Raw genomic sequence first — 24,478 nt, 5'->3', positions numbered from 1 at the left:
CCGACTTCAGCTCAGGTCATGATCTCGTGGTCCGTGGGTTCAATCCCTGCATCAGGCTCTGGGCTGATGGCTCAGAGCCTGGAGCCTGCTTCCGATTCTGTGTCTCCCTCTCTCTCTGCCCCTCCCCCGTTCATGCTCTGTCTCTCTCTGTCTCAAAAATAAATAGACGTTAAAAAAAAATTAAAAACAAAAAAAAGCATCCGACTTTTGGTTTTGGCTCAGGTCCTGATCTCAGGGTTCGTGAGTTCGAACCCTGCCTCAGGCTCTGCACTGTCAGCGAAGAGCCTGCTTGGGATTTTACTCTCTCTCCCTCTTTGCCCTTCCTTCAATTGCTTGCTCTCTTATAACAAACAAATAAACTTAAAAAAATTTTAAAACAAACAAAAATATCATTTCACCCATGGAAACAAAACATCATTTCATCCACCATGATGATTCGCCATCAATCCATTATTGGATTGATCCAATAAGAGGAATGTCTGATTTTCTCCTTCTATTCTCTCAGTGAAAAGTATGACAAAATCACTGTTGCAAGAATAGGCAATCAAAGGGCGTTTGGGTGGCTCCGTCGGTTGAGTGGCCAAGTCTTGACCAGCTCAGGTCATGATCTCCCGGTTCGTGAGTTCATGCCCCCGCATCAGGCTCTGCACTGACGGTATGGAGCCTGCTTGGGATTCTCTCTCTCCCCCTCCCCCACTGGCTCATTCACACGCTCTCTCTCTCTCTCTCTCTCTCTCTCTCTCTTTCTCAAAATAAGTAAAGAAGAAACAATAGGCAATCAAACATATGCAGGCAATAATTTTATTGGGTAGTGTATCAGATAGCCAAATATTAAAAAATATTATTTTCTGAATTTGGAGATCTTTCCAGAGTTTGTCAGCTTTAAGTATTTTGTTGTTATGGTGGTGGTTTATATTACAATTCTAAGTGAACATTCAATTCTCTAAGAATTTGAATTCCTTTTCTTAAATAGGGACTCCAAAACTGTCTGAGCTTCAGGCCCACAGACATTCCCCTGCTTTGAAGTGAGCATCTCGCCCCTGCAGGCCGGTAGTGGGTGTGATCAAGTCTCATGGATCTGCCCTTTACAGCCTGCCTGAGTCTCCCCAAAACCAAATCTGCTTATCATTAAGTCAGCGAATGCATTGTGGATGGATTTAATGACTCTGTGGGAATGAGTCAGTAATGACTCTGAAGGAATCTGTGTGGCCAGACAGATAAATAATACATCATTTAAAGGTTTTTGAAGTCTTAGTGTTTTGGAAGAAGCCATTCTCTAAAAGAAATTAGGAATGAGAATCTATCATGGCCGGGGACAGAAACGGATAAACAACCAATATGATTAATCATGCTGGATGCAGGGTAATTTAGCCTTTACTTCCCTCTATAGGAAATAGTCCAAATCATCGTCATGTGAAGAGACGATTAAGTAGATCTCCTCTAACATCTCATCTGGCCTGGCTTAAAATAACTTCAGAACCCAATGGCTCTTTTTCAGCAAGGGCATTGCTGCAAATAAGACAGTACATGGTTTCATGTAGATGATGGGGCCGCATACGGAAGAAATGGCCCAGGTTCTTTATTACAAACACGCCTGAGTCTCCATGCATGCTGAATGGCACCCCCAGCTGTAGCTCCTTAGGGGCATTCCAGGAGAAATCAGTTCCTATGTCGATGGATGTGCTCCCCTGCCCGATGCATCTTATTTCCAGCAACACTCTGCAAAAACTCAGTATTTGCAATACAGCATTTAAAAATCTGTTCATTTAGGGGCGCCTGGGTGGCTCAGTCGGTTAGGCGGCTGACTTAAGCTTAGGTCATGATCTCGCGGTCTGTGAGTTCGAGCCCCGCGTCGGGCTCTGTGCTGACAGCTCAGCACAGACAGTTTCAGATTCTGTGTCTCCCTCTCTCTGACCCTCCCTGTTCGTGCTCTGTCTCTGCCTGTCTCAAAAATAAATAAAAATGTTTAAAAAAAATTAAAAAAAAATAAAAAATAAAAATCTGTTCATTTAAATTCTCTGCTCTGAGTGTCTTTTGCCATACCTTAGATTCATGGCACATTAATAGGTTTACTACAAACAAAACAAAACACCAAATGGTGGCCATAACAGTTTGGTAAACACTGGTTTATACAGTACTGAACTGATTTCTTCGTATATACCTCGGCAGGACTTCTCAGAGTTTTAACAATGAATCTCTAAGTGCAGAGTATAAAAGAATGTAGTTTGCAACGCTTCCCAAATTATTTGATCACAAAACCTTTTTTTGAGGTAACATTCCAGGGACCATAACTTTGGGACATGCTGCTTTGGACTGAAATAAAAGGAGATAAAGCACTGTCCATGCTTTATACAACGTAACGGCAGAACAAGCTGTATGATACCATGACAATCACTGTTATTATTGTTCTAATTAAGATTTCTATGCTCAGGGCACCTGAGTGGCTCAGTCGGTTAAACATCTGACTCTTGACCTTAGCTCAGGTCATGATCTCATGGTTCGTGAGTCTGAGCCCTGGGTCAGGCTCTGCACTGACAGCATGGGACCTATTTGGGATTCTCGGTCTCCCTCTCTCTCTCTGCCCCTCCCCTGTTTGCTTTCTCTCTCTCTCTCTCTCTCTCTCATAAATAAATAAATAAATAAATAAATAAATAAATATTTTTTAAAAATATTTCTATGTTCAAAGGAAACAGCTAATTCTCTCTTCTCTTTCTCCTAGCGACCATTTGATCAGTAGCGATCTGAGAAAAAGACAAACTAAGACAAATACATTTACTTGCATAATTTTCTGCTGTGATCGTTTTATTTTACAAAGAGGTTGAAAAAATTATACACACTTCTAGTTATCAAGCTTCTGTCTGCTGCCTCAGTAGCTTTCCCTGCTTTTTGAGATTCTCCACTGCATTTAGTAAAGAACAGTGGCTGTCAGGGCAATCGCTGTCAAAATCCCACTGGCATTTTTTGAAGACATAGGAAAATTCATCCTAAAGTTCATATGGAGTCTTAAGAAACCCCAAATAGCCAAAAAAATTTTTGAAAAATAACAAAATTGGAGGATTCACACTTCCTGATTAAAAAAAAAATTACAGGGGCACCTGTGTGGCTCAGTTGGTTAAGTGCTGACTTAGGCTCAAGTCATGATCTCACAGTTTGTGGGTTCAAGCCACACATCAGGCTCTGTGCTGAGAGCTCAGAGCCTGGAGCCTGCTTTAAATTCTGTGTCCCCCCTCTCTGCTCTTCCCCCACTCATGCTCTGTCTGTCTCTCAAAAATAAATAAACATTAAAATTTTTTTTAAAAAAAATTACAAAGCTATAGCAATCAAAGCAGTGTGGTACTGGCATAAACACAGACCAACAGACCAATGGAACTGAATATAGAGCTCAGAAAAGAATCCTCACAAATATGGTCAAATGATCTTCGACAAGGGTACCAAGAGCACCCAATGGGGAAAGCTCTTCAGCAAATGGCGTTGAGAAAACTGGGTAAGTACAAACAAGAGAATGAAGTTGGACTCTTATTTTGCACTCAATACAAAAATTAAATAAAAATGGATTGAATCCCTAAACATAAGACCTAACACTGTAAAACTCCTGGAAGAAAATGAAGGAGGAATCTTCATGACACTGGATGTGGCAAGGATTTCTTGGATATGACACCAAAAGCACAGACAACAAAAAACAAAATACACAAATGGGAAATGTGTGCATCAAAGGACACAATCAACAGGGTGAAAAGGCAACCTACAGAATGGGAGGAAGTATTTGTAAATCATATATCTGAAAATGGATTAATATCCAGAGTATATAAGGAACACCCACAACTCAACAACAAAAATCAACCAATTAAAAAAATAGGCAGAAGACCTGAATAGACATTTCTCCAAAGACGACAGTATAAAAATGGTCAACAGGTATATGAAAAGATGCTCAACATCACTAATCATCAGAGAATGCAAATCAAAACAATAAGATATCATTTCATTCCCATTAGGATGGCTACTGTCAAAGCGGGGGGGAACCACCAGAAAATAACAAGTGTCATTGAGGATGTGGGGATATTGGAATTCTTGTGTACTGTTGGGGGATTGTAAAATGGTATAACTACTATGGAACACAGATTAAGTTGCCTCAGAAAATTAAAAAGAGAACTCCCACATGAGCCAGGCATCCCACTTCTGGTTTGTATCTAAAAGAATGGAGGGGTGTCTGGGTGATTTAGTTGGTTAAGCATACGACTCTTGATTTTGGCACAGATTATGATCTCACAGTTCGTGAGTTCAAGCCCCATGCCCCGAGTTGGGCTCTGTGCTGGTAACACCCAGCCTGCTTGCGATTCTCTGTTCCCTCTCTCTCTGCCCCTCCCCTGCTTGCACATGCACATGCACATGCCCACTCTCTCTCTCTCTCAAAAATAAATAAACGTTAAAAAAATAAAAGCATGGAAAGCACGATCTTAAAGAGATACGTGTGTGGGCTGTGTTTCTAGCAGCACTAATTACGATAGCCAAGATGTCCATCGACAGATGAATAGCTACACAGAATGTGGTGTATACGGACAATGCAATGGGATTCAAACTTTGCAAAGGAAAAACATCCTGACACATGCTACAACATGGGTGAGCGATGTCATGTATGTGAAACAGCCAGTCACAAAAAGACAAATACTGTATTTGTATTCCATTTGTATGAGGTATCTAAAGTAGTTAAAGTACTTACTCCAACTCATAGAAACTTCAAGTAGAATGGTGGTTACCAGGGGCTGGTGGCAGGGGGAGAGGGGAGCTGTTTAATGAGTTTAGAGTTTCAGTTATACAGGATGAATTATCTATTTCACAACAATCAACAATGTGACTATTCTTTTTTTTTTATTTTTTTTTAAACGTTTATTTATTTTTGAGACAGAGAGAGACAGAGCATGAACAGGGGAGGGTCAGAGAGAGAGGGAGACACAGAATCGGAAACAGGCTCCAGGCTCCAAGCGGTCAGCACAGAGCCCGACGCGGGGCTCGAACTCACGGACCGCGAGATCATGACCTGAGCCGAAGTCGGATGCTTAACCGACCGAGCCACCCAGGCGCCCCAACAATGTGACTATTCTTAAAACTACTGAACACTTAAGAATGGAACACTTAAGATGGCGGGGGGGGGGGGGGGGGGGGGGAGGGGAGGGGGAGGGAGGAGGGGGCACCTGAGTGGCTCAGTCAGCCAAACATCTGACCCCTGATATTGGCTCAGGTTGTGATCTCGAGATGATGAGATCAAGTTCTCAAATGAGCCTCCAGTCGGGCTCTCTCTCTCTCTGCCTCTGCCCCTGCTTGCACTCTGTCTGTCTCTCTCTCTCTCTCTTAAAATGAGTAAATAAACTTTGGGGCCTGGGTGGCTCAGTTGGTTAAGCATCCGACTTAAGTTCACGTTATGATCTCACAGTCCATGAGTTCGAGCCCCGCATCGGGCTCTGTGCTGACAGCTCAGAGCCTGGAGCCTCCTTCAATTCTGTGTCTCTCTCTCTTTTTGCCCCAACCCCACTCGCACTCTATCTCTGTCTCTGTCGCTCTCTCTCAAAAATAAATGTTAAAAAATGTTTAAAAAAATAAACTTAAAAAATGGTTAAGATGATAAATTTTATGTTATATACTTTTTACCACACATACACAAAAGAACAGTGACTGTCCTAGAACTACTCACAGATGAATCGAGGTCATTTACATCTACACTTTTAGTGATTCTTCTGTTCACCTTTGTCTACCTTTCTTCTAATCAAATGCAGAAATTCCTTTTAAAAATTTCTCTTGGAGCTAAAATACTTAAGAACTTATAAATTGATCATATATGTGTGTAAAACAAGAGAGCTACAGAGTGAGAATTTCAGGGGTGCCTGGGTGGCTCAGTTGGCTAAGTATCTGACTTCAGCTCAGGTCATGAACTCACGGTTCATGAGTTTGAGCCCCACGTCGGGCTGTGTGCTGACAGCTCAGAGCCTGGAGCCTACTTCAGTTCTGTGTCTCCCTCTCTCTCTGCCCCTCTCCTGCTCACACTCTGTCTCTCACTCTAAAATAGATAAACATTAAAAAAAAAAGTGAAATTTCACAATGGTTCTGAAATGTTTTTTGGGTTTTTTTAATGTTTATTTTTGAGACAGAGAAAGTGAGTGCACACAAGCAGGGAGGGGCAGAGAGCTTGGGAGACAGAGAATCCCAAACAGATCAGCATCTAATCTCTGCTGTCAGCGCAGAGCCTGATGTGGAGCTCGAACTCACAAACCATGAGATCATGACCCGAGCCAAAATCAAGAATCGGAAGCTTAATCAACTGAACCACGCAGGCGCCCCCGGGTCTGAAATGTTTTTATTTTAAATTCCCTTTCCTTTCAAATTTTGCAGTCGAAGATTAAGCTCATCGAGGAGCTGCCTGGCCCTACAGGGTCTGGGAAGCCTTTCACTACTCAGGACCTTGCAAAGCATCCCAGAGACAGCAGTCTCGGAGGCTGGGCCACCTCCTCACTGCTCGTGGTCCAGGAGCACATGCAATCCCTTTCCTTTCCGTGGAGGGTATGGTTAGATACTGCTCACATGGATTTACACCATCTTTGGCTTTTCATCTCTTTAGAGGTCAGGACAATCCCTGGCGTTAGGTCGGAAACGCTAGTGTCTTATATTTCACCACATGTGGGCAGCCTTTAGAGTCTTGGGATTCACTGCAGTGACTGAAGCATCAGAACAAACAAGGGTAAGAAATGCCATCCGGTAGCAGCTTCGTTTTCTCATTTGTGGCATCCAAGAAGCTGCTTTTCTTTTTATTAAAAATACTGCACTTTAGCCTCCCAAAGAGGAGATTCATCGCTCAAGGAGAAAGAGCCTTTCTAACTTTAAAACATATTCTCTACCTAATTATAATTTTTAAAAAATGTTTTTGATGTTTATTTATTTTTTGAGAGAGAGGGACAGACAGAATCGGAAGCAGGCTCCAGGCTCTGAGCTGTCAGCACAGAGCCTGACGCAGGGCTCGAACCCATAAACTGTGAGATCATGACCTGAGCTGAAGTTGGCACTCAACCTACTGAGCCACCCTGGTGCCCCTCTACCTAATTATTTTTATAGCATTTAATTAAAGGGCGGACTTACCAGAAGGAAAATATTTTTTTTCTATCAACCATGCGGATTTGATTAATAGGGCCCGGCTGTGGAAAGGCTGTTTGGAGATATGTATGTTGCATGTCCCGTTAATTTTGCCTTTGTCATGCGAAGGACACCAAATGACTGGAGGAGGAGAAAGCGTATGGAATTGGGGCTGCGGCTGGCTGCCCTGGGAGGCATGATCTCCAGCAGCTCTCAGAGATTAAGGTGGGGCAATCTGAGCCTCGGAGACTTTCCAAGGTGAGGACGGGCCCCGCCTTCAAGACCCGCATCTCTTTGAATCTTGGAAAAGATCGGAGTAACAAACAGCTTCACTGCACAGGACAGTCCGGTTCATCCATTCTGCTCACATAGCATTCGTTGATAACCTCCTAAACATCCTCTTCCATCTCCCTTGATCCACTCATTCTGGGATTTGGAGCAACGACTCAGAGATATCTAGAATGCTAAGGGTGGGGCTCCGGGCTCTAATGGCTGAGCAGGAATGCAGGAGAAAAGACAGGAGGAGAGAGAACCTGTATATCTTGCACTGGGCAGTGAGCTCCGAAAGGTTTGATTTAGCACCTGGGTTCCCTGCCTCCCTCAGTTCTTCCTTTTATTTTATTTAATTTTATTTATTTCATTTAATTTTTTTTTTAATTTAATCTTATTTTTTTTTAATTTACACCAAAGTTAGTTAGCATATAGTGCAACAGTGATTTCAGGAGTAGATTCCTTGATGACCCTTCCCCATTGAGCCCATCCTCCCTCCCACACCCCCTCCAGTAATTCTCTGTTTGTTGTCCATATTTAAGAGTCTTCTGTTTTGTCCCCCTCCCTGTTTTTATATCATTTTGTTTCCCTTCCCTTATGTTCATCTGTCTTGTCTCTTAAGGTCCTCATATGAGTGAAGTCATATGATTTTTGTCTTTCTCTGACTAATTTCCCTTAGCATAATACCCTCCAGTTCCATCCACGTAGCTGCAAGATTTCATTCTTTTTGATTGCCGAGTAATACTCCATTATATATATATATATATATATATATATATATATATATATATATATATATATATACACACACACACACACACACACACACACACACCACGTCTTCTTTACCCATTCATCCATCGATGGACATTTGGGCTCTTGCCATACTTTGGCTATTGTTGCTAGTGCTGCTAGAAACATGGGGGTGTGTGTGTCCCTTCGAAACAGCACACCTGTATCCCGTGGACAAACACCTAGCAGTGCAACTGCTGGGTCGCAGGGTAGTTCTATTTTCAGTTTTTTGAGGAACCTCCATACTGTTCTCCAGAGTGACGGCACCAGCTTGCATTCCCAATTCTTTTATTTGATTTTTAAATGTTTATTTATTTGATAGGGAGAGAGAAAGATTAAGTGAGCATGAGCAGGGAAGGGGCAGAGAGAGGAGACAGGGGATCTCAAGCAGGGTCTGTGCTGTTAGCACGGAGCCCACCGTGGGGCTCGATCCCATAAACCATGGGATCATTGACCTGAGCTGACACCAAGCGTCAGAAGCCCAACTGACTGAGCTATCCAGGTGCCCTATTTTAGTTTTTTTTTTTTAATGTTTATTCATTTTTGAGAGAGAGCACATGAGTGAAGAGGGGCAAAGAGAGAGGGGGACAGAAGATCCAAAGAGGGCTCTGAGCCCTCAACTGAGCCACCCAGGTGTCCTATTTTTTTTAGAGAGAGGGAGAGAGGGCACAAGCAAGGGAGAGGGTCAAAGGGAGAGAGACAGAGAGAGAGAGAGAGACAGAGAGAGAGAGAGAGAGAGAGAGAGAGAGAATCCTAAGTAGGCTCCACGCTTAGCGCTGAGCCTGACGCGGGGCTTGATCCCACGGCCCTGGGATCATGACCTGAGCCGAAATCAAGAGTTGGATGCTCAACTAAGTGAGCCGCCCAGGTGCCCCAGCTCTTCCTTGATTTCTTAGAAACGGCTGAAACAAGAGTCAAGAAAACATTAGGAATAAAAGAGCTGAACTCAAGACGATTTTCTTTAGTCCCTTAAAACCATAGTGCCAGTGAGACCTTCAAAAACGTGAACATTATCAGTGCTATTTTTGTGAGAATGCTGCCAGTTTTGAGTCTAAGATTAACAACTGATAGGAACATCTGCAAATATCACAAGAGAAAGTAGTATAAGGAACACCCGAATTCCTTTCATCCAACTTCAACAATTTAAAAAAAATTTTTTTTACAGTTTATTTATTTTTGAGAGAGAGAGAGACAGAGCGTGAGTGGGAGAAGGGCAGAGAGAGAGAGAGGGAGACACAGAATCTGAAACAGGCTCCAGCCTCTGAGCTGTCGGCACAGAGCCCAACGCGGGGATGGAACTTGGGAACGGCCAGATCATGACCTAGGCTGAAGTCGGACGCTTAACCAACTGAGCCACCCAGGTGCGCAATTTTAATACATTGTGACAATCTTATTTTTTCTGTTCTCCCATGTTTATATGTATTTATCTATGTATTCATTTTTGCTGGGGTGTATTAAAGCAATTCAAGACGTCATACTCTTTCTCCTATAACTTAGTAGACAGAGAAGATAAGAACTTTTTTCATAATCCCATTGCTATTATTATAACAAGCAAAATCAGCAATAATCCCTTCATATCACCTAATAACAAGTTCTGGGCTCCATCTCACCTGTCTGGGCTCATTGGCCTAAAGGAGGGAGACAGGACACATTTGTCTGACACTTGAGTCTCCACTCTTCCTTCTCCCTGCAGACCCGTCTCAGGAGAGCCTTCCCTGAGCTCCTCAGGAATCCTCTTTTTCAAAGTGGTACTGATTCTTCCACTTCCTTGGAGCTGTAAGGGCATAGTGACTCAGGGGAACTTTGTGTGTGTGTGTGTCTGTGTGTGTGTGTGTGTGTGTGCACATGTGTGTGAAGATTGAAAAATAAACTGGTTTTAGTTTAATATACTTGTGTTTTTCCACATTGTCCAAATAACCTGTGCTTTCCTAGGGTTACTTTCATGGGGCCACATGAATGGTAGACCACAGTTAAAACAAACAGGGGGAAGGGCGTCTGGGTGGCTCCGTCGGTTAAGCATCCGACTTCGGTTCAGGTCACAATCTCACGGTTCGCGAGTTCGAGCCCCGTGTCGGGTTCTGTGCTGACAGCTTGGAGCCTGCTTTGGATTCTGTGTCTCCCTCTCTTTTTTTCTCCTTCCCCGCTCACACTCTGTCTCTCTCTCCTTCAAAAATAAACATTAAAAATTTTAAGACCTTCTCCGACAGCAGGTGCAGTATTATATGCTCCTGATTTATCAGCCTTCCCCATTTTTTTTTTTTAATAACAGTGAAGAACAAAGTTAATGTTGCCAATAACTTGGTCACTTCTTTTCCAGTTTACAAATCACCTTTTTGGGTAACAGGTCAGTCGGTTCTGGACCGTGACCCTCTCTCTCCTTTCACTCTGGATGGCATCTGGGGTCAAGGAGGGCAGAGGCAGGAGGTGGGGAGGAGCAGGCTGGTCCTTGCTGGCCTCTGTTCAGGTGGCCACCATCCCACCTTGGTCCCTTGCATCCCTAACGCCCTGCTGCTGAGACCTCCTGCCTCAGGCCCACCTGCCTCTTCCGTCTCCCAACCATAATCTCCCTCTGGACCATCTCAGACACATCTGCTCCCCTCAGCGCTCAGGAACTTTTGTGTGTGCTCTCCAGGAGTGCTCTGGAGCATCGAGAGACTCGACACTGTGGAACAAGCTGTGTCTGATTCTCCCCACGTGGAACTCTCCTACCCCATCGCTATACCGCTCTGGGCCTGTGGGTGCAGCTTCTCTTAGGGGCTTAGAATCTCCCCAGGATGTATTCTAGAGGCGAGACACAAACATTCATGTCCTGGAACCCCCTACAATAGATCTATGGGCTACAATTACCCCCTCTCCAGTTTTTACTTCAAGAGGGGCTCAACCAGAAAAGCTTTTGAAAACGTGTCTGAACATTTAAAAATTTTTTCTTACCATTTATTTATTTTTGGGAGAGGGAGAGAGAGCACGAGCAGGGGAGGGGCAGAGAGAGGGGGACAGAAGATGTGACGCTGGCTCTGTGCCAACAGCAGCGAGCCTGCTGTGGGGCTTGAACTCAAGAACTGTGAGATCGTGGCCTGAGCCAAAGTCGGATACTCAACTGACTGAGCTACCCAGATGGCCCTCAACATTCTTTTTCTGCTCTCCCTTCTTTTCAAAGATTTTCCCCCTACATCTTCTTCCAGAAGCAGACCCTGAGAGAAGACGTGATCCCCAAGGAACAGCAAAAGGAGAGTAAGAACAGGAAGCTGGGAAGAGAAGACAGCCGCTAAAGGGTACCCTGTCAAGCCAGCTCCCACTGTGACTGTCTGGGCCTTAATTCTGCTGGTAGAACGCAGAGAGCAAGGAGAAAGTAGACACCTCAGAATTCACTTGGCTGAGGAGGGAGGAGGGAGCTGGGGTATGTATACACCAGCCTCTCACTAGTCCTTGATTGAGGGCTACTCCTGGGGGCATTAATTCCTCAACACTCTAGGCAGCAAAGGAGACTGGTTGCAGAAGAAAGTTCTCAGGGATGGAAATTCAGGTGCTGACACTCTTATGACCAAATATCGGCTTTTACGTTATTATATTTTATGTTGAAGTTTCTCACCAGTTGTACTGCAGTCCACTGGTGTGCCGTTAACGGACTGGGAAATACTGCTTCTCTCAGCTCTTTCGCAGCTGAGTGGGGTCTGGGGTGGATGTGACCCAAGGACCAGTCACCAGCTGTGACAGCCTGATGGGGCTGCAGAGCTTACATGGTCAAGAAAGGAATGGCACGTAAAGATATCCACATCCTAATCCCACAAACCCATGAATATCTTACTTTACATACCTGCAAAAGGGACTTTGCAGATGTGGTTAAGTTAGAGGTTTCGAGACAGGGAGGGTATCCTGGATTATCCAGGAGGGCCCAGTGCAATCATGGGTTCCCTATAAGAGGGAAGCAGGAGGGCCAGAGACAGAGCTAGAGATGATGTGAGCTTGGAGTGATGTGGCATGAGGCAAGGAATTCAGGCATCCCTCAGAAGGTGGAAAAGGCAAGGAAGCGCATCCTCCCCTACAGCCTTCAGAGAAATACAGCTTGTGATTTTAGCTAAATTTACCCCATGGCCTTGGGTAAGCGATTTGGACCTTCATGGTGTAAATATCAGCACCCCTATTATAAAATGGGAGTAGAAAGACATAGAGATTGTAAAATACTGCTGGGAAGGTCTACAAATTTCAGGGCAGAAAAGTCATTCTTCAAATTTCTTACACAAAAGAAAAACATTTTAAGACACAAGAGTTACCCAGGTGCCCCAAGAAAAAGAAGAATCTTTTTTTTTAATGTTTTTTAACACATTCATTTTTGAGAGACAGAGAGAGACAGAGCATGAGCAGGGGAGGGGAGAGACAGAGGGAGATACAGAATTTGAAGCAGGCTCCAGGTTCTGAGCTGTCAGCACAGATCGTGACGTGGGGTTCAAACCCGTGAACCATGAGATCATGACCTGAGCTGAAACTGGACACTTAACCTACTGAGACACCCAGGTACCCTGAAAGCTAAGACTCTTAAAAGCAAATATTAATAGTCCCTGGGGAGCACAACAGATATGTATTGTCTTGCATAAACTACAGTTTAAGCAGAGAAACACACAAGAGTGCCAAAGTATCAAAACGCCACGAATCCAGTGAAACAAGAAAATATATGAGGAAACAGGATGTATTACGTAAGCTACAAAATTTACCTGGTTATTCTTTGTTTTTACCCAAATCTTGCTGAAACAAAATTAAAACATGCAATGGAAAAAGAAATGGTTTTAAGACTTACAATAAAGTTCTCGAAGAGAAAACAAATATTCTTTTCGAAAAAAGCTCTTCCTTCATAAATACTAATACTAACAGAATAAAAGCATTTTCTTGGGTGACAAAATGTGTTGCTAAATAACAACTCAAACTGTCAAAGGATAATTAATGCTTACTATAAAGTAAAGTCATCCAGCCAGTAAATTTTGCAAATTGCATTTTTCAATTCCACTTCTGAGAATCAGTCTTAAAGAATTAATCCAAAATATAGCAAAGGCTATATGATGAAGATTTTAATTGCTTGAGGCGCCTGGCTGGCTCAGACAGTGGAGCGTGTGTCTCTTGATCTCAGTGTTGTAGGATCTCAGTGTTGTAAGTTTGAGCCCACGTTGGGTGCAGAGATTACTTAAAAATATATATATTTAAATAAATAATAAAACTCTCTTTCCTAAATTTTCTTCAAAGTAGTTGAACAATTTCAGATGTTTTTAAAAATTACTATTATCTGTACATTGTGAAAAGTATTAAGATGCCCTAATGCAGTAAATACTAAATCAAATGTTTCCTTGGAAGGTTTTGCAAATCTTGCTTACTGGATTTTGCTGGAAGCGATACAAATGCACAGTGAGCAGATACGTCTTAATCCCAAAGAACGTTAGTGGCCTTGTGATTGCAAATTCCCATGATTAACCACATTAAAAAATCATAATAAACTTTTTATCGTAGAATAGTTTCAGATTTACAGAAAAACTGCAAAGATAGCACAGAGAGTTCCCATATACTCCATACTCCTTTTCCCCTATTATTTACATCTTATGTGACTAGGCCACATTTAATCACATCTAATGAACCAATCTTGATCTACAATGACACTGAAGTCCATGCTTTATTCAGATCTCCTTAGTTTTTGCCTAATGTCTTTGTTGTTCCAGTATCCTATCCAGGATATCCCATAATATTTAGCTATCCTATCGCCTTAGGCTCCTTTTGGCTGTGATGTTTCTCAGACTTTCCCTGTTTTTGATGACCTTGACAGTTCTAAGGGGTCCTGGTTCGGGTATTCAGGAGCATATCCTTCTATTGGGATTTATCTGATATTTTCCCATGATTAAACTGGGGTTATTGAGAGGTTTTGGAGAGGAGAATGACAGAAAGTGCCCTTCTCAACACATCACATCCAGGGTACCTATGATTAACTTGACTTATCACTATTGACGTTAACTTCGATCACCTGGTCAAGATCGGTTTTTATTCTGAATTATTTTTATTTACTGAAAAGAAATGATAATTTCCTTAGAATAAGCATCTTTTTTTTTTTTTTTTTTTTTTTTTTTTTAATCATTGCAGTTTGGGCCTGGCTAGGTGGCTTCTTTTCTCAACATTTTTATGGCACTTTTCACATACCAGGCACTGTCTGAAGCTGAATAAGTATTAACTCATTTTGACCCTGCAACAACCCTAGGAAGTGGATACTACTCCCCCATTTTACAGCAGAGAAGACTGAGGAACAAAAAGGTTAAGTGACCTTTTTTAGGACTATGCAGCTACTAAGTGCTGGCAGCAGAGAACTTGTTCTTAACTACTAGACCATACCGTCTCTCCACAATGAGAGGAAACTTACACCATAAATGAAATTCATTCTTTTAAAAGTTGTACCTTTGCAGTATAGAGCAATGAGATCTAGCACCTCAAGTAACCTCTTAATTGATCCGTGTGTCCCCCTTGAGAGTCAGTTCCAATTCTGGCCCACGTATCACTCTCAAGCTCAAACTCCCACGGGCACTCCTGCTATGTGTTGACCATCAACCAGCCAGTTGTCTGCAGAATTAAGCCCTACCCGGCTGGTTGGAAGCATTCCAGGCTTCCCTTGATGGTGCCCTACCCTCTGCACGCTCTCTCTCTGAAGCAGGCCACCTGCCATGCCCTCCACCTACCCGCTTTCCCTGATGCCGCCACGAATGTCTTTCTGCATTTTTCTAAACCCTCTACAATTCACTGACCATGAGTCTGTGGAAACTTCTTACATCCCCAGAGCACCAACAATTTCTCTCTCCTCTTTATTCCCACCGGACCTCACCCCTGGACTACAAGCGTGCCTCATTCTGCCTCTAAGTTTTGCACACATATTTAATATCCTCTTAGTTTCTGGAGGCCAGGTATCTTATCACATAGCAATAACGCCTGCCAGAATAGGACCTCAATACATGCCTAATTGACGCGATCCTGTTTCTATTTTAAAATGTCAGCTTTTTGATGGACTCCTTTACTACTTGCTTCTGAGTGGCATTATCTGCCTTTACATCTATTCTTCCAATATTACCAACGAGAGATTTCACTTTTTCCTCATATTTCATACAGGCCTTTATTTATTACCACTAATGGATCAATAATACGTGGTTAGATTCCTAGGTCAGGGTTCCTGCTCCTTGTCTTTCTGACCGAGTCGCTTCCTGTATCTCTACCTCTGAAATAATGGAAGACTTGGGTTAGGACCGCTCTGTCATTATTGGCGTATCGCCTTGGGTTGGTTGCACAAGCCTTCTGGGCCTCCCTCACAGGGCATTTGGGAGGATTGTTGAGATCAGGAAAAGAAACCCCTGATAGAAACAATAGTGAGTGTTAACAGGGGTTTGGGGTTGTGTGTGTAAGATACTCAATTTTCACAACAGACTTATGTTAACTACTCATCCGACATTTACAGTTTGGAAAACTGAGGCACAAAAAAGCGAACGAGGATATCGAACACTACACAGAGAGGGTGGGGGGAACACCTAGCATTTGGACACAGGACAATGAATCCTAAAACCGAAACATCCTCTCTGTTTGGACAGCTGATGAAGGGAATATATATATACATATATGTATATATATATGTATATATGTATATATATACGTATATATATAAGATTACCTAAGACCATTGGTGTCTTTCATTTACTCAGGTCTTCAAAAAGAACACAAATCAGACAATACTGATTATCTAATATGTCCAAGGCAGGAGCAGGATTCACGAGCAAAGCCAATGCAAACCTGATGTGAATATTATGTTCCTCGTTTCTGACTTAAGATCCCTTTCAACACAGTTTTCGCCACGAGGAAAGCCTAATTCCTACACGAATGACCAAGCTTTACTATTTACTGCTGCAGGTAACTGTGAGCACTGGGCCCAAGAGCTCATTAGGGCAAATGCCTGCAGCACTCAAACTCACACCCTTCAGAAATGTCACGGCCCCTCACTGAACTGACGAAGGCTCCCATGGGACACCTTTATGAGAGTCCTAAATAATGAGGGACAGGCCCTGGGGTATAAATAATTGGGAGATGCTGGGTCCCTTTAAAAAGCTATCCAAATTTCCAGAGAGTAAATTCCAGCATCGTTAACCGAATTCTGGCAATCGCTTATGAGCCCGTAGACAGAATGTATTATGGATGAAAAGTGTACCTGGACCTCTCAAAGAGGATGCTATGGTATCTAAGAGACCGTAAGCTGTAGAAGAAATGCTGGGAGCTGCTAAATTATTACTTTGCCTACCAACGTGCTCTTTGCTTGCCCCAGTTAGAAGCTGGGAAACGTTTCTGCTTTTGGGTTCCTCATAACCAAATCTGTGATGTTGGTGGAGACCTGCGATCCAAGGACCACCCCCCCCCCACCCCCCGGCCATGTCACTACTGGGGAAAGGGTTGCTCCTGACATCAAGTGGGTAGGGCCCAGGGATGCCACTACACCTCTGGCAGTGCAGAGAACAACAACAATGAACTGTCCATCTCAGAATGTCAATAGTGCTCAGGCTGGAAGACTTCACTACAGCCCCATGCTCCGTCTCTCCATTCTTCCATCCAGTGCTGAGAACGCAGAATAGAGTGAAAGTTCAAAATCTTCAGTTGTTTGGCCCAAATGCAGACATGTGGACTTTCAGAACTCTTTTTCCACCCCCTTTTGGCATGGAAGTTACACATGTCCCAAGAACTGGGTGGGAAGGACAAGACATAAACGCACAGCAGCCGTCCTGTTTTTGTGCTTGTTTTTCCCCCCTGACCTGCTTTTAAATGTTTCCCACAACAGCAATAGGTCTCTTCTCAGTACAGGGCTAGTCACGGCTTACGTAGAAGGACCCCGTTTAAAACTGCATCCAAAATGCATGATTCCAGGCTCTTCACAATCCTGCAGCTCAAGGAGGGAACGAAAAGGACAGGAAGCTAGCGCCGCCACTCAGAGGCTGGTTGGCATAACTTTGTAATATCCCAAGGCCAGATGAGGGACTTCTGATGTCCCACCACCCTGCCCTCTACTCATCACGGCTCCCCCGTCACAAACTAACATACTGCAAAAAGAAACAGTATTACCCCAAGTCATAGTTATCAAATCTGAAACCAGGAACTAGAAAGCGAAAGTGGTCTCTAGTAAGTTGTCCAAAGACCCCTCACCCTTAAGACATCTATCACATTCACGATTCACAAAGAGTAAACAGTAAATTTCGTTTCAAATATCATAGAAACTTACCAGCTGTTTAGGACAATTCCTGCTTGGTAGCTTACTGGTTCCTTTCCGCCATTTTCCTTCAGCTGATTTTCCATTCATCTGTCCTTTCCACAAACATTCTCTGGAGCATCTTACTGCCTTCCGCAGATAACACGGAGAAGAAGTGGAAACATTCCCATCTCATGGGAACCCAGAGAACCCTCCTCTTCGCCTTCCTTGTTGTGGTTCTCTCTCTTTTCATGGGGGGAGGTCCAACCTGGAGAAAAAAGGGAAGAACTTTCTGGTTAGGAATATCTAAACAGCACCTTTCAGATGCCCCCCCCCCCCCCCGGCTCCCAAACCACCAATCCTATGTTCTACTGAGTGCTCCTTTCAAGAAACACTGCTTCTTGCTAAGCTGCCCAGTAGGGTTTCTATTAGTTTTAATAAATCAAGAGGATCTCTTCCAGTTACTCAGGGAATTTTTGGCTCTCTACATTCGCATATTAAAAGTTTAAGTGGAAGATGGTGGTGAGTGATGCTGGGGGTTAGTTTAAGCTAGACTTTGAAATGCGTGAACCTGTTTGAGAACAGCAATCCCCCCCCCCCTCTGAAAACGCCTGCGCACCAACGAAAGAGCTACCTCCTCCCCTGTGGTCAGCGCCAGGAAATCAGCAAGACCTGGCTACGAGTCTCTGTCTTCTTGCCTCCTTAAATCCCAGCAAGCAATATTTCAAGGGGGAAAGAAAGATACCGTTTAGCTCCAAAATTTCCTCCAAACGGTGAAAGGAACATGCCAGCCCTCCGCTTCCACCCTGTGAATGCTGCAGGGCTACCTGGGCTTTGCTAATACAAGTGGAAAGTGTATAAATGGCAGGGTAATTACTGGCTTTCGCCCTTGGACGGAGAAATGAGATCACGATTTTCACGAACAGGAACCTGAGCTGCCGCCGCTGCCCTGGCTGCCGCTTCCCCTCCCTGCGCGGGTCCCGCATTACATCACCGGTGAGCTCTTGCTGGGGTGGGGGGGGGCGGGCGAGGAGGCTCCGCCAGGGACTCAGCCCCAAACCCAGGGGAGTAAACATGGAATAACGAGGGTAAACGGGAGTTGGACGAGGGAGAGGAATAAGGAAAAAGCAGGACCAGGTTTCCCACCGCCACCACCACCCCTCGTCTGTTTGCCGGGGAGGGGGAGGGGGTGTGTGCAAGGGCGCCACATCCTGAAGCAGCCGCACCCCAAATTTCGTTCCTGCACCGCCCCCCCCCCCATCCTCCCTCCACTTCCAATTCCAACAAAAACTGACATCCAAAGGGGCCAGGAGAGCGGCCTTGAGAAGCTCAGGGGGGGACTGCGGAGAGACGCCAGGGGATTGGGAGGGACCGAGGCGCCCGCGCCTTGGGGCAGCGTGAGGGAAGGCGGTCGTCGCTGCGCCCCCGCCCGGCCCAGCCAGCGGTGCCTCCCCCGCCAGGCGACAGCAGCCCGAGGGGGGAGGCAGAAGCGCCTCCTCCCTGCCGAGAGCCGAGGCGACGACCGAGGGGGAGGAAGACTCCTCACCTTGCCCCCGATGAGGGGCGGATCATGCCATGGCAGCGCCGGCGAGCGACAGCGGCGGCGGCGGCGGCGAGCGGAGCCCAACCAGCAGCCCCGGGAGCTCGACAGGAGCCGGGGTCGCCGCGGCGGGAGCCCGGGACGGCGGGGACGCGGCCGCTCGGAGCGCCGCCGTGACCGTCCCCGGCCTGCCTCCGCTCGAGGACTACGAGTGCAAAATCTGCTACAACTACTTCGACGCGGACCGGCGCGCGCCCAAGCTGCTGGCGTGCCTGCACACCTTCTGCCAGGAGTGCCTGAGCCAGCTGCAGCTCCGCGCCGCCGCCGCCGCCGCCGCCGCCTCTGCGAGCGCCGCGCCTGAGCGCCCGCTGCGCCCGCCGCCCTGGCACGGCCCGCCCGGCGCCATCGCGTGCCCCGTGTGCCGCCACCGCACGCCGCTGCCCGACAGCCGCGTGCACGGCCTGCCCAACAACACCAAGCTCGCCGAGGCCTTCCCTCTGGCCCTGCGCGCCGCGCACGACCCGCTGCCCCAGGACCGCCTCCCGCCGCTGCCCGCGCGCCGCGCCGCGCCCGCCGCCGCCGCCCTGCCGCCCGCCCCGGCCCCGGCCCCGCCGCCGCCGCCGCCCGCGGAGGACGCCGCTCGCGAGCCCCGCGCCCGCGCCGGCCTGCGCGCCCCGGGCGCCTACGAGAGCTGCCAGAACTGCAAGCGCGCCGCGCTCACCGCCGGCTGCGTGTGCGTCGTCTTCTCCTTCCTCTCCATGGTGGTGCTGCTCTTCACCGGCCTTATCTTCGTCAACCACTACGGCGGCGGCGGCGGCGGCGGCGGGGGGGCACCTCCCGGCGGCGGGGCGCCCCCTGGCGCTGCCCCCGCTGCCGGGTCGCCCTCGCCCGTGGGGCCCATCTGTCTGTCGGTGGCCAGCATCCTGGCGCTCTTCTCGGTCGTCGTCACTTGGGTCATCTGCTGGCTCAAGTACCGGCCCGAGGGCGCGGCCGCTGGCTCGGCGGGGGGCGGCGGGGGCGGCCCGAGGGCGCGGGCGGCAGCTGGCGGCGGCGCGCGGAGGAGCGACACGTAACGGGGCCTCAAGCCGGGCCTCCGCCAGCACCTCCAGCCCCCGAGCGGCCGGAGAGGAAGGAGGGGGGGGGGGGCTCCGGCTCCGGGCGCTCGAGCTGCGCCCCCTCCGTGCGGCACCGGGACGCCCGGCCACCACCGGGCCTCCCACGCCCCGCCTCCTCCGCGCGGGGTCGGCGACGGACCCCGAGGAGGCGGGGATGCTGCTGGGGAGTCCCGTCTCTGTGGACTGTGCAAGATCGCCCTCCGCTTCACGCACCACCCAGGTCCTCGCCAGAGTGCACGGCCGTCCCTCCCCCGAGTCCGAGGATTTGCAAAGAGAAGGAGAAGAGGAGTGGGCCCCCCGCCGCCCCGCCCGAGAGCTGATTTTCTGGCTGCCGCGACTGGGGAGTTTCAGGGGAGAGGTGCGCGCGCGCACGTCTGCCGCAGTTGTGAAAGGACTTGAATTGTCCAGAGCAAGGATGAATGAGATGTCCACGTGAAAGAAGGGTGTCCCCGCTTCCTGGCTGTCTTGGAAGGCGAGTGAGCCCGGGGCGCTGAGAGTGAAGTCCACTCCCCGGGGACACGGCGCGGGAGAGCGGGGCGGCGGCACAGGAGGCCAGCCGCGCGCAGCTGGGCGCCCCCCGCCCTCCCCGGCAGGTGCGCAGCGCGCCTGCGCGCTGGGGCTGCCGCCACTCAGCCGACGGGAGAGGTGGCGGCGCGCTCAGGGCTGCCGGTGCCGCGGCTCCCAGCTCGGCGGAGTCCAGAAGTCCCATCCTGAAAACTTAGGATTGTTTTATTCACAGTGTTACTATACCAGGAAGTCATTTCATCTTCTGTAACTGGACTCAGGGAGCTTAAAGAGCCCGTTCTCTCTTCTCCTCTCAAAACTGACTTACTGTTGCCCCCACCTGGAAGATACTGAAAGCTATTCAAGCAGAATATAAGCTGTAGGCTTCCTCTGCCTTTTTTCTTCATTTCGTTTTTAAAATAATTTATTCTAGAATGTATACATCTGGAAATTTTGTGCATTTAAATGTCCAGGGAAGTGTTTGATAAGCAGTAATATTTCTCCCGTACCTCCAGTCCAAATAGATTTCAAGATTAGGAGCAGAAAATAAAGGCGTGTTAGTGATTGGTTCAAGATTTTATACCGTGAACAACTACTGACTTTCAATTATCTGATAAAATAGAAAATAGCTCCCAAAGACGAAACTGACAAGTCTTTCTTCCTCTGATTACAAATATATGTCACACTTACCGGGAAAATATTATTTTGAATTTAACTGTTTGATATTGGAAATCACTGAAAGGTTCACATCGGTCATATTAGATGAAAAAGAATACATATTTACCTGATTTTGTAACTAAAAAGATGTATTACGAGTGTATGTTGCAGGTGGATTAGATGCCTTTTTAAAGAAAAAAAACCCCACTGTTTCAAATATATTTTATATGAAAACATTCTTTATTCCATCTCTTCAAATTTGGAATAAGACAAAGTTTTCATGTCTGAAAATCACAGAAGCTGTTGAGGGTATGCTATTATTCCTCATGTATTTAATGCAAGCTGTCTGCATGATATCCTGACATTATTCTATTAACTGAACTTGAATGGAGCATTTGTATCTATCATAGAGTGAAGTAATTTATTGGTCACTGATAAGTGATATGGCTGCAATTTAGGAATTGCAATATGGTGTGTTTTATGTCTGCGTTGTCTTAATAAAAACAAGAAGCATTTATAGAAAAAAAACCTATTTTCATGAAATTTATTTCATGGGGAAAGTGCTCCGAGTTATTTATGGCACTCTTCTTGAAATACTCATCCCCATCCAAATCTTAATTTCACATTTTGAATGAGGCTGAGAGAAATAAGTCACACATGGGAGGAATGTACATCGCGAGGGCGGGCATTTTATGGAATTGTTTCTAGGGTTTCACAGGACTTCTGAAGGCCAAGGGAGATCTATCCATTGTATTTTGAAGGGAGAAGCAGCTTACCCATCCACTAATATAACATCCACTAAAACTAAACTCTGCTGTCACATTTGGTTCTCAGTTTCTGCTGAATGTTTTCAGGTTCCTAATGTTTTTATGTTCCTGATACTAAGAGTCACATTTCAGAAACTAGCTTGGATTTGTTTACACCTCCAGCAAGTAACTTGTGTTACTTCTCCGTTCGTTTTTATCTGTTACTCTTTGTTTACTTCCAGTGCTGAGATTCTGTTTGCATTCATAACTGTTTCATTGCACAAGTAGATCTACACGTGTGTGTGTGTGAGTGCTACCGACAGAAGTTGGCTTTGTGTATGTAATGATGTGTTCACATGTGCACACACACCTGCTTGTTACTTCACACTCTCAAATTGGCAACCTGGAAGTCTGTCTAAAGTTATTTGGGGACCAGCTTGCTTCTTATAGAGTTTATTTACATGCCACAGAGGAAGGTACACCAATGACATAAACTGAATTATTCCTTGTAAATGAGAAAGATGTCTGAATCGCCCTCCGTCACAGTACAAGCCACATTTTGCTTCCTTCTTAGGTTGCACATGTAAATTTCTTATAATGAGAAATTTGAGCTAGAATACTCCTAAACAAAATAGACACAGTTAGTAGTTCAGTACCTAAACATGGTGAGATTTATTTTTTCTTGGCTGACTTTGTATTGCAGCTCATTTCTGACTTCCTTATCAGGAATTAAGCGACAGGACAGAGCAGCGGAAAACATGTGTTCAATTTCCAGTTGCTTTCTCTTATTCAAGTAGTCCCCATTTTGCAGGTGTGCTTTAGTCATCCTAAAGCACTTCCTCCATCATGTGGGAAGTCCTGGTATACCAGCTCCTAAGACAAAGCAGTTTAAAAGGTAATTATTGAAATGGTCCCATGAGTTGTAGAGAGGGCTCCTGATGACAGTGAGTGCTTTCCTCCCTTCTCATGGAAATGTTCACCTTCTTGGAAGTGCCTGACCCAATTCTGGACACATCTCCACCTCATGAGTGTTAACTGCCAATAAAATCACTGTAAAAAGCCAGCCCTGGGGGCTCCTGGGTGGCTCAGTCAGTTAGGACTCTTCGTTTTGGCTCAGGTCATGATCTCGCTGTTCCCGAGTTTGAGCCTTACATGAGGCTCTGCACTGGCAGCATGGAGCTTGCTTGAGATTCTCTCTCTTCCTCTCTCTCTCTCTCTCTCTCTCTCTCTCTCTCTCTCTCTCTCTCAAAATAAATAAACTTAAAAAGGCAGTCCTTCTCTGGCTTGCACACCTGCTCAAGAACTTATGGTTTCCATGGTCCAGGTTCTGCTTAGGTTCTGGAGCATCAGGTTAGAGTTACCATCATGATTCTGTAAAGCCTACATTTCAAGCAAAAGAAACTCATCTTGCAGGTCATAGATTAAATACTCAGCCTCTGAATGCAATACGATTTGTTGAACGGTATCCATATCTAGAAAGAACATTGGTGTGGGATCTAAAGACTATGAACAGCACCCAGGAGATGTGAGTCCATACAGGCTCTCTCTTTTCTTTGAAAGACCTGGTGATTAATTTAACCTCTTTGAGCCTTGGGCTCCCTCTGCTACAAGATGGGAACACCACATATCAGCCCTGCTTACTTTATAAGACTGGCTTAAGGACTTGTATACAACACGAGGGCATATGAGTGAAAATGCTTTGGAAACTGAAGCCCTACCTATTGGGATGAGCATTAGGTGTTGTATGGAAACCAATTTGACAATAAATTTAATATAAAAAAAAAAAAAGGAAACGGAAGCCCTGTGTGGATCTATGGCCTTGTTTTCACTCAGATTTCCTAGGGTCTAATATCATCTCTCCAGAGAGGTCTGCTGTGATCACTCCATGCCAAGGGAATATCTACCAAAATTTTTTTTTTTCTTAGCACTTATTACTGTCTCCAGTGGTCTTATTTAATGGTTACATGTTTTATCTAAAACTCCAGGGCAGATCTTGCCCTCAATTTCTAAGCGCAGGATCCTTGTCTGGTCACACACTTTACCCACAAAACCTTAGTCAGCCCTCAGCATATGGTAAGTGGCAGAGTTTTTTAAGTTGGCCGAATGGGACCCCCTGGACTGAATGTTAAGCAGCTTGATTCCCCTTAATAACTCCTGAGACCCTGGGGGGCTTAGGTAAACAGTTGCTTTTCCTGATTTCATAAGAATTTTTGAAAGGTGAAAAAATATACTGGAAAACCACTTTGATTTTTCAGAGCAATCAGTTCATTGCAGTGAAAATCCTAAGTGTGTTATATTCAGTGACAGTGGAGAGGTTGAAGGACATTTGGCCTCCATTTCGATCATTTTCTGCATTGTGAGATTTCAAGGTATGCCTCCTTTTGGCTTCCTTCTTTTACGACCATGACTGCTCAATCTCCTCCAAAGCTAATAGCACCTGCATTGGTGGGACATGTTTACTGGGCAGTGAAATTTCCTCACAACACTGAATTTAAATTTCTCA

General features: G+C 45.9%; 1 protein-coding gene and 1 long non-coding RNA gene across 2 annotated transcripts in view; one reads left to right on the top strand and one right to left on the bottom strand.

Annotated features, from left to right (window-relative positions):
- Positions 1 to 19,260, bottom strand: part of LOC128314135 (uncharacterized) — a 42,537-nt gene extending 23,277 nt beyond the window's left edge. Inside the window, exons 1-2 of the long non-coding RNA XR_008295583.1 lie at positions 18,159 to 19,260; positions 17,447 to 17,681 (exon numbers count right to left, since the gene is read on the bottom strand). This is a non-coding gene — a long non-coding RNA (uncharacterized LOC128314135). The remainder of the gene's footprint in view (positions 1 to 17,446; positions 17,682 to 18,158) is intronic.
- Positions 18,269 to 22,140, top strand: LOC128314134 (forkhead box protein D1). The gene is made up of 2 exons (XM_053215850.1): positions 18,269 to 18,409; positions 18,874 to 22,140. Exon 2 carries the CDS (start codon positions 18,989 to 18,991, stop codon positions 20,024 to 20,026), a length of 1,038 nt encoding a protein of 345 aa, XP_053071825.1. The 5' UTR covers positions 18,269 to 18,409; positions 18,874 to 18,988; the 3' UTR covers positions 20,027 to 22,140.
- The last annotated feature ends 2,338 nt before the right edge of the window (positions 22,141 to 24,478 follow it).

This window comes from Acinonyx jubatus, chromosome C1, assembly GCF_027475565.1.
Source record: "Acinonyx jubatus isolate Ajub_Pintada_27869175 chromosome C1, VMU_Ajub_asm_v1.0, whole genome shotgun sequence".
Lineage (NCBI taxonomy): Eukaryota > Metazoa > Chordata > Mammalia > Carnivora > Felidae > Acinonyx > Acinonyx jubatus.
This window is presented reverse-complemented; position numbering and strand designations above follow the sequence as displayed.